An 11,012-nucleotide genomic window follows, 5' to 3' on the forward strand; every position below is an offset into this window, starting at 1 on the left:
AGATACAATGTCTCCATTGGAGAAAGTTGAAAAGGGGAGAGGAACTTTTTTATTTTTCATTTTATGGGAAAAGGTTGGAAGAAAAGTAATTCCTTCAGATTTTCTTATTCGTTTTGGAAGACATATTTTCAGATAAATCCAGAATTCAAGATCAGTTAACAATGCAGGCAATTTGAGCCTTGAGTATAATTTACTTAAATTTATTGTAATGGTATTTTAAAATATAGGCATATTTCAGTTGAACTATTCAGGGTTTACGGAGAACCACGAAAAATTTACTTAAATTTATTGTAATGGTATTTTAAAATATAGGCATATTTCAGTTGAACTATTCAGGGTGTACGGAGAACCACGAAAAAAAAGCAGCAAAAAACAGAACATTTTTAAACATAGTTTCCTTCTTTACAAGACAACTGTCACACTATTTGACTGCAATGAAATAAACGCAAAGACTGAGCTTAACGCATAAACCAAATTAGTATATTATTTAACGAGCGTATAATGTAGGCTATATTACACGAGCCGTAGGCGAGTGTAATATAGCCATTATACGCGAGGCAAATACTATACTTTATCTACGACTTAGTATCCGGTGTTTCAGTTATAAATTTGTATATTTCATCTCCAGTAAATGCCTTTGATTTCTTGGGNAACTGTCACACTATTTGACTGCAATGAAATAAACGCAAAGACTGAGCTTAACGCATAAACCAAATAAATATTTATTAAACCAAAACATGTATTGTGAAACGGTCTACCTACCTGACCAAGTAGTTGACTTTGGTAACATCTGAATTGGAGTAGTAATTAGTTTCCCCATAATATGGAGAATCATCATACAACGTCGTTTGGCGCTCTAAACTTGGTCTGCGCAATGCTAAAAATAAAAAAAAGATGTAATTAATATACAGGGTGATTCACAACGTATCCAAAAAATTGGGGAATAGATACGTCATGAAAATTGAAGTCAATATAGAAAAAAAATTTTTGTAAAATCATTATAATTTCCGAGAAAAAAAATATTGAAGTTATAGTATTTTCAACCTTTACATCGCTGGACTACTGTAGTCTCCAGGCGATTCCGATTATTGAATTCCGATTTTAGTACATATTAGCGTTTTTGCGATAGTGTTTACATTAGTTTTTCAAGTGTCAAAAATGGTTTACGTGTACAGCAATACGGGAGTTGATGAATATAGTTTTAATTTATGGTGAGGCAAAACATTTGTGTCATGGGGAAGCAAGACAACATTTGTGTTAGTTCGTAGAAAGTAGGTAAGACGGGCCCAACATGTGAATGGACAAAATTTTGAACAGTTGTTGTAACATCGAGTATATCAAATTATTTTATTAATTACAACTACAAATTAATTTTATTAATTAATAAGAATAGCGGCAAAAGCATTTGAATTTGTTGATATAAAATAGGTGTTATAAAATTTTATTTATTTATTCCCTTGGAAACAAAATTTTTTCAATTTTGTATCCGTTCATTTTCTATTACACTTTGCCGCAGTGCCAGTACCGTGCAGAAGTGTTTTTTAAAATCATTTTCGAACTGCATTTTTGATTTTTTTTTTACAAAATTGTATTTGTAAGAATCCCCTGTACATTCAAAATTTTTTTTTGGATAAGTTGGCGTTTCAGAAATTTACCAAGGAAAAATCGACAACTAGGACCGTATATTAAATGTCAATCCAGAGGCGTTTGTGATTTTTCGTGTTTTTATGCCTGTTGATTGTACAAGTTGCATAACAATATTTACCGGTATTTCTGTGATTTTCTACAAATTAATATTTGTTAATTGGACGAATATTTTAAGGTTATGTATCATTTGTTACTTTCTAATTTCTTGTAGATTTGTGTAAAAATTCCGAAACAATACGCATTTATTATTATTATTTATAACCTGAAAATGACGAAATAATGAATATTTTTATTTATTTACTAGACGATGAAGGAATCCAAGTACTAAGTTAAGGAGAAAATGCAATGTGTGGGCTAGAATAAGCAAAGGGCAAACTGGCTAATGTAATAAACCGATTTTAAGATCTCCTACATCCCTGCTGACATTATTATACACCTACAAAGGGGAGCTGAACAATGAACGTGAACGAAAAGCAATTCATGAAAAAATAAACCTAAATACCGGCGACGTCTAATATGTCACGTCTATCATTTCGATTCTTATGTATCGGTCCCAACCTCTTTACGACTGAAAGACAATTTCACGGATAAAAAGTTCCGATATTGCGGTTCCTTCAGAAATGAAAGGTTAACTGAAATAGGTTATAAATCCAGGTACCTTCCTGCAGCCATTTTTTTTCGCGGAATTCATGTTTATACCTTCCTTCATTACCAAGAAGATCGTGTAGGTGTAGGATGTGTATTGTGTACCACACCTACAACACGTATTTGTAGAATCAAATTTTGATTCTTGTTAAGCTTTGTTGATCTTTAAAAGTTGCCCAATAAGTCGCTGATATCAGATATTTGTATTTCAATTTAATTTCCTTGGAAAGCACTCAAGTACAGCTAATTATTGTTAGAACGGCAAAAACAAAATAAAACAAAAAAAAATTTAAAGAATAATGTAAAATACCATTAATATTAATGAAATTGCTCAAATGACTGGGTCTTGTTGAGAATAGGTGCGCAAAAACTGGAAAAGTAGATGAGGAAATTGTTTGGTGTATATATGGAGATGTCAATATCTGGGCAAGCCTCCCAATCTTTTCTAAATAAAAACTTCTAAGAAGATCAAAGAGATTCAAAAATCGAAATTTGGTCCTACATTTCGATGCATTTACATGACCCGCTATTGACGATACGAGGCGGAAATCAAGCAGCCGGACGTCAAAAATTGCTCGAACTGACACAAATATCAAATTTTCGTTAGCAGCGGCAACTTTTGTCGATAGACCGGGAAAAAAAGCCATTCCCGTCCCAAACAGTACACTAATGAGTCGAGGAAACCAAAGGGAACAGGCGAGGGAGAAGACGCTGAAGAAGAAAACCAAAAAAGTCAGCAACGATGAGAAAATACCCCTAGAAAAAAGAAAGACCAGAGACGCGGAAGCAATCCAGAAGAAGCAGAAAGACGGCGAACTGAAGAAAAGCGAGACGAAGACGGAGAAAAAGCTCATCAAAGTGAAGAAGAACTTTGAATAGATTGACATTTCTAATGTGAATATGATTTAAGGAAATGGAAAATAAATTTGATATTTGATTTCTTTCACCGACTTTTACTTAAACTAATTATAATTTTAGATCAAAAGATCGTAATCCTCACCATTGGTAGATTTGTACATCAATTCAGTAAAATTTTACCTTTGCTTAGTTAAACAGGTTCAGTGATAATAATAATTTAGTAAATGTAACATTTTTTGGAAACAACGCCATATGTCTCGAAAACAAGTAGATCATTTTTGTTACAAAACATTCTAGGAAGAGGATTATACTTTGTTATCGCTTCATGGAATGGAATTCTGCTATAAGAACTGCCATAAAATGTTCTAATTTAAAAAAAAACAACAGAACCTACATTAAAGTATATATACATACCTCTTGAATTACGTGTTGGATTGTGGTGCCCTCCGTAATAATCCATTTCGACAGAATATCCTGCTTCGATACTATCCACGCTCTGATTGTAAAAGGAACTCTCACAGCTCACCCATGCTTCTTGGCTGAAATAGAACGATAGAAAGATATAAAAAGAAATTAAATGAATAAGACGATTGCAAGTATTGAGCCCAATTTAAGCAAAGCGACACAAAAAAAAATTAAGTTCAAGTGATGGTCGAGGAGTGGTCGGGAGAAAATCGGCTAGACAAATACTTAAGGAGAATATTTTGTTGAGTATAGTACAAAGCAATACGGTATTGTTGCATGCTTGGTTTGAGATGTAATGTTAAAAAGAAAAATATGTAACAAAAGGGATCATTGTGTGAAAATTTTTGGTGATTTATAGAGGGTGTCCCGAAAGAAGCGCAGGATTTTCTATGAGAAAAAAAATATTTATTAAAAAGTTAGCAAAGTTTTTACATGTTTTTAAAGGGTAGACATCGCCATTAAATAAGAAGACTCATTTGGCAGACTCGACTTTTCTTAGGAAAATTCTGTATAAAATCACAAGTTGTTCGATTTTAATCGACTTACTTTGGCCTTGTACAGGGTGAGTCAACGCAGTGGCAAAGTTGATTTATCGCTAGAATATAATTGAGGTAAAATATTTCAAAATAGATTCGGGTAAGGGGGAGCAAGAAATGCACATTTTAAAAATAATTTGACTTATACAGGGTGATTCGTTTTCGGAGGGCTGACCAAAGTTGTATTTTTTAAATGGGACACCTCGCATTTGAGTGGATATTTATACAGGGTGTCTCGCATAAAAACCGGCGCAGGGCAGGTGCATGTAGGGGTGTCCAAAATATTGTAATTTAACCAAACTTACCTATATACAAAGTTGCACCCCTGAGGAGTTATTAGCCCCCAAAGTGGGGCCCTAAATTTCGAAAAAAATTAATGTCTCTGCAACACTTTATCGCAGAAGAACCAAATGTGGTACATGATTTAGGTTTATTACTGGTCTTCTTTGACTATGATTTAAAGTTAAATGAAGCACTACAAGGTGTTCATTGGGGATGACTCACCCCTAAAATTGTACCGAACTTTTTTTTTTCATTGACCGAATTGAAAAATAATAATATTAATTCACAGCAGAATTTAAAGTTATTAATTTTTTACATAAAAATATTGTTTTTTAAGAAAATTACCATTGTAAAAAATTATTTCTCGAAAAAATTTCTTTTTACAAAATTAATAGTTTATAACAAATTAATAATTAATTATTACAAAATGGACTGTGCCGTGGTTATTATTTTCATGCGCTACCCCAGATTAAAAAAACACGTTAAAATTGGTCTACAATTGCCGGAGAAATCGCAAAATTTTCGGGCAGTTAATGAATTGAAGTCTCGGAACGTTTCTGTCTTATTTCCCCCACCACATTTCAGGTGTAAAAATGTATTCGAGGACGTTTTTTAAAGGGTTAAAAATTACTATAAAATGCATTTTTTTTTCGATATTTTTAACCGTTATTATGAAGTTTAAAGGTTGATGGATTTATTTCCGAAATTTCAAGTCTTAATGTTTATAAATAAACAAGTTATGAATTTAAAAAAAAAACGCTATCTCGTCTAAAAATGGTCCTAGATCAATTTTTTTTAAAATTCGTGAAAAATTACCAGGATTACGAATATCAAAAATAATAAAAAATATTCATTATTCGCAAAGTTATTAACGAAAAACCTTATAAACAAATTCCACTATTTGTTTATACGCCCTTATTATAAGCTAAAAAACTCCATTTTTGGTAATTTTTACATTATAATCATTGTTTAAACAATGACCTTGTTGTTTTAAACCGATACTTTTTGGGAAATATTATATCTTTTTGCCTAAACTAACGATTAAACCAAGTTTCAATCTGAAACGAATTACCTTTTGATTTATTTGTATTACAAATTTCACTTACTGGGTTATAATTTGTAAAATATAAATATCAACTCAGATACAGGGTGTTCCATTTAAACGATTACAACTTTGGTCAGCTCTCCGAAAACGAATCACCCTGTATAAGTCAAATTATTTTTAAAATGTGCATTTCTTGACTCTACCAATAAATGAACTTTGCCACAACGTTCACTCACCCTGTATATCAACTGAGATAAGAAAAGCTGTAAATACCAGTTCGTAAACCTTGACCTATCGAGAAATTGTTATATTCATATTTTACTTCGCCCGGCAGAGTAGTGAACACGGCTAGAATTCCAGGAAATAAAATTTAAATCCAACTGAAATGCAATGCGTTTGAATATAAAGAAAATATTTCTTTCCTTATAGTCGGTTCAAGAACTATTTAGGTACAGGCATTCCGTTTTATACATAAAAGAAAATAGATCGGAAATTACATTTTGCTGTAGATCGTGGCAAAACTTGTGTGAACTTAAAATATATCTACCTCAGTGCTAGAAGTTATATTTAAAGCTGCGAATTCTAATTCAGACATAAAGATGGTTTATTATATCTTGAGATTTTTTTTATATTTAATCAGTTTTAAATTTATGTTAATAAGGATTTTCTGACTTGAACTTCTTCTAATTAAGAGAACAACGTTGAGAAGGATATGCAATAGGAAATACCCTTAAAAATTAAAGAAATATTGACAACTACACAGATCCGTTAATTTTTTTCCCAAAAGTGATCCTAATTTAACGTAAAACGATGTTATGTTTCCCCTCCTTATACAGTTAATCAATTTCATGAAGAGATCGATCGCCTGATAGTAAGGAAAGCGGCGCAATATATAAAGAACAACCTGTGGAACAAGTGAATAATGAAGGTAATTATTAGCAGATGTTCCTTTGCGTGTTTCTTGAAATACATTCTACGGATAAACATAATAGCCCAGTAAATGAAATTTGTAATACATGTAAATCAAAAGGTAATTCGTTTCAGATTGAAACTTGGTTTAATCGTTAGTTTAGGCAAAAAGAAATAATATTTCCCAAAAGGTATCGGTTTAAAACAACAAGATCATTGTTTAAATAATAGTCCTGTAGCCTGGGGGGTCTCAATTGCCTCCTTTATTTAGATGGAGTTACCCAAGGGTTTTTTTTATGTATTCTGAGCTGCAGAACACGAATTTTTTGGGTAAAAGTTTGCCCGGATGTCGATAAGTTTTTTTATTAACAAAAAACTTGCATAATACTGAGAATTTAGTTTTTGACCCATTTTAAGAAGAAAATATCTCTTGCAATTTTTTTGTTAAACGCATAGTTTTCGAGATAAACGCCGTTAAAAACTCGAAAAATGCAATTTTTGCGATTTTCAATTGTTAATAATTTTTGATTGAATAGGTATTTTGTAATTCCGATGACGGCGTTTGAAAGTTCACGTTAAATATTACAAATTATCAGTAAAATTGCAGTGTGAAAATTTGTTTTTTCCACTGTTATTTGAAGCTATAAACAAATAGCGATTGAGCGTTCAGAAGGGTGCGCCGCCATGTATGGAAGAGAGCGGTTGCCTTCTTACAGTATTTAACGTGAACTTTCAAACGCCGTCAGCAGAATTACAAAATACCTATTCAATAAATAATTATTAACAATTGAAAATTGCATTTTTCGAGTTTTTAACGGCGTTTATCTCGAAAACTATGCAAAAAATCGCAAGAGACATTTTCTTCTTAAAATGGGTCAAAGAACAACAACTTTTTATTTTGCCAAAAACTAAGTTCTCAGTATTTTGTTAATAAAAAACTTATCGACATCCGGGCAAACTTCTACCCAAAAAATTCGTGTTCTGCAGCTCAAAATACATAAAAAAACCCTTGGGTAACTCCATCTAAATGAAGGAGGCAGTTGGGATCCCCCTGGCTACAGGACTATAATGATTATAATGCAAAAATTACCAAAAATGGAGTTTTTAGCTGTATTAAAAAATGCTCTCAAACAGGAGCTTTTGCTTTTGTTTATACTTATAGGTTTTTCAAAAAACGCTTCATTTGAGACCTGCTAAATTAAAATCCATTAACAATTTGTTTAAATAATTGCAAAAACCAGCGAAATTTGAATTTGCTATAAATAGAAGAAAAGAGCTTAAATCGTCTCTAAACTGCAGTATAAGTTGTATTTTGTTACACTTGAGGAATGCTGAAAATTTCGTAAAGAAATATTTATTTGTTCACGAATTTTTGCATTTGTTTATTAGAAATAGCATTTTTTCAATTGCAAAAACGCGGTTGTTAGCGTTATAATAAAGGGCCTTATGAGGGCTCATTTGTTTCGTCTTGACTTATATTTTCAAGATATGCAATTGGAAATTGTAATTTCATATGCTAACCTCCTCAAAACGGCGTATAAACGAATAGTGTAATTTGTTTATAAGGTTTTTCGTTAATAACTTTGCGAATAATGAATATTTTTTAAAGCCGCTTTGATATTCGTAATCCTGGTAATTTTTCACGAGTTAAAAAAATTGTTCTAGGACCATTTTTAGCCGAGATAGCGTTTTTTTTTAAATTCATAACTTGTTTATTTATAAATATTAAGACTTGAAATTTCGGGAATAAATCAATCAACCCTTAAACTTCATAATAACGGTTAAAGATATTGAAAAAATGCATTTTATACTAATTTTTAACCCTTTAAAAAACGTCCTCGAATACATTTTTACACCTGGAATGTGGTGGGAGAACTAAAACAGAAACGTCCCGAGACTTCAAATCTTAAACGTCCCGAGACTTCAAACTTAACTGTCCGAAAATTTTGCGATAACTCCGGTAATTGTGGACCAATTTTAACGTTTTTTTTAATATGGGGCAATTATAATCATTGTTTAAACAATGATCTTGTTGTTTTAAACCGATACTTTTTGGGAAATATTATTTCTTTTTGCCTAAACCAATCTGAAACGAATTTTTGTACAATTTTTTTTTAATTTACTGGGCTATAAAGATACATTCGCGACATGTGAAAACACTGATTTAAGTATCGAAATATAGCAAGTCAAATTTTAGATACACGGGCTATAATGAGTGATGATTGCCATGATAAAAAATCATGGCAACCAGAAAAACTTATGAATTTTATAAATTTTTTTTTTCATTCTACTCTAAAAAATGTAAACTATCTTTTCAGAGAAATAGATATATTTTTAAATTTTTAATAAAAAAAGTTATTTAAATTTTCTGTATAGGCGTCGTATACCCATTATCTATATTGTTACAAAATATTATATGATATTGCTCTAACTAATTTTTGTACCACTTTTTTTCTACCGAGAACCACTCTGTGCATATTAATCCTTGGTAGCTACGCCCCATTTCTGGTTTCATAAATAAATAAGTTTTTAAAAAGCGGGCATTGTTACCTTAAACTACTTTTTTTTTCAGGAGCTTCGAAAGGCACAAAGGAAATAATTGACTTCAATGAATGGAGAGAGGCAGACGGGAGGAAAATGGATGCGTGACTTCAAAGTATTCAAAATATTCGCTTAGTTGAATGTTAACGGCCGTTTCCATTTGATGGCAATTTTAAGGAAAGATGTAAAAGGGGGGGGGGGGCTTTTAAGTGCTTCCCGTCAGAAATTGACATGATTTCATGTACTCTTACGTGGAATAGGGATATACTACACTTGTACCTATTATTATGCAATGTGTAATAGTGAAGCTGACACGAGTTTTCAAAATTGGTTTCTTTGGTGAAACAAAATAAAGTAGAGAATTTTTTCCTTAAAACTTCACACATTGATTTTATCAATTTCCTCATAATATGTATAAAATTTTATAAAAAAATAAGCAGTATCCAGGGTGGTCAGTGTATCTCAAGAAACGTAGCATAAATAATTTTGTTTGTACAATTATTTTTCTCTCTACTCCTCTTTTGGAGGCGATGGAACGGACTGAATTGCAGGATTATTTCCTATTTGGCATATTTTTATATTTTCAACTCTTCGAAATATCAAACAGTTGACATTCGCTTTCCTGAAATCACCGGCCTTGATATACCAAAAACGGATGGAATTAGAGACGTTTATTCGAAATTTTTGCTTGAAAATGAACTTGTCTCAACCTGTTCGCGATATGATTAAAACTTATCTGACAATTTGCAAACACTATTAAAATGCAAATTTTGTGCTACTCTGTAAAAATGTTTGTAAATTGTTACAGAAATTTGATTTATTTCCCAAAAGAACTTGGATCTTCACTTCGAAGAAAAAAATTGATAAACACTTCTGTAACTCCATCTGTTTTTCGTACTGTTTCAAGAGCCATTTTGATCTGCATGATAGAAGTTCTTTGGCTACTGTCAAATCTCTCTCTCAAAGGGAGTTAGGTTGTATCCATCCATATCTCCATTGTGGACCTCCACGATTTTCATCTGACTTTAGTCTTCTAAATAGGCTCGACAACCTGAATAGTGTCTCTTTCACACAGTTTTTTCTCTTCCGCCTTGTTAGATCTTCGTATTCGAGCACATGGACTGACGCTTCTATCAGATCTATCTTACAATGCAGCTGCAATGTCCAGTTACCAGTCGTACTGTTATCCTTGTCAATAACGACTTTGGTCCAATGCTATCTCCTTCGATGGTCCTCTTACGAACTTCCTGGCTTATCTGTATCCAGGAGTTTCTTTTTTGGGTCTTATCCTTATAACCATATTGGAAAAAAATTGCCAACTTTGATCTTTTCACCCCAAAAATCGGAGATTGCTTGTGCATGTTACAATTGCTTTTGATCAAGTAAGAGAGGAGTTACAGGCGTCAAAAAAGAAATGGAAATTTGAACCAAAATGTGACTCAACGTTGCTTTTCAGTGACATAAATAAAAAGAATTCAATTCAATGACGTACGGAATGAAAGTAGCAAACAAATTAATTTCAAATGAAAAATGTTTGCCACGATTGGATTTTAAAAACGTTTAAATATTTGTTTCCTTCTCCTGGTTACGGCAACTCGCAAAATAAGTCGTGTACGTTTCTATAAAATAGCGCAGCTTCGAAGTCATAAAAATCGGATTTCGATATTTTTCAGCAAGATTCTATTTGCGCAAATGAAAATCCGTTCTACGTTTTACAGTTACAAGAAAATTGAAATACGCGGATACTTTGTTATAAGTTGTATGCACCAAATTCCATAATAGTCCAGTCTGTATCTGTTTCAAAAAGCCATATTTGGGTGAATCGTATATCCACGGAGATTTTTGGCTTTTTGGCTTTCAAATATCACTAAAAATGAAAATTTTTCTATGAGCATAAAAAAAAACGTGGGCTTAACTTTTGGCTGCACATTATGTTAAAAAAATTCGAAAAATGTCACATTTTTCTTCCTATTTAATTATGTATCTTTTCAAGAGTTGATTTTAGGCGAAAATGGAAGAGGAAAAAAATGTTTGCAATTAAATTTTTTACAAAACATGTCTAGTTACAAATCGAATGAATCATG

The 11,012-nt window shown here is 32.1% G+C and overlaps 1 protein-coding gene across 1 annotated transcript in view; it reads right to left on the minus strand.

Moving 5' to 3' along the window:
* The window catches only part of LOC108910349 (protein unc-13 homolog B), a 465,101-nt gene that overhangs the window by 325,616 nt on the left and 128,473 nt on the right, over window positions 1–11,012 (minus strand). Inside the window, exons 9-10 of the mRNA XM_018715183.1 lie at window positions 3,565–3,689; window positions 763–877 (exon numbers count right to left, since the gene is read on the minus strand). Of these exons, the coding sequence (XP_018570699.1) occupies window positions 763–877; window positions 3,565–3,689 (240 nt within the window). The remainder of the gene's footprint in view (window positions 1–762; window positions 878–3,564; window positions 3,690–11,012) is intronic.

Source organism: Anoplophora glabripennis, unplaced genomic scaffold (genome assembly GCF_000390285.2).
Source record: "Anoplophora glabripennis isolate ALB-LARVAE unplaced genomic scaffold, Agla_2.0 scaffold1, whole genome shotgun sequence".
Lineage (NCBI taxonomy): Eukaryota > Metazoa > Arthropoda > Insecta > Coleoptera > Cerambycidae > Anoplophora > Anoplophora glabripennis.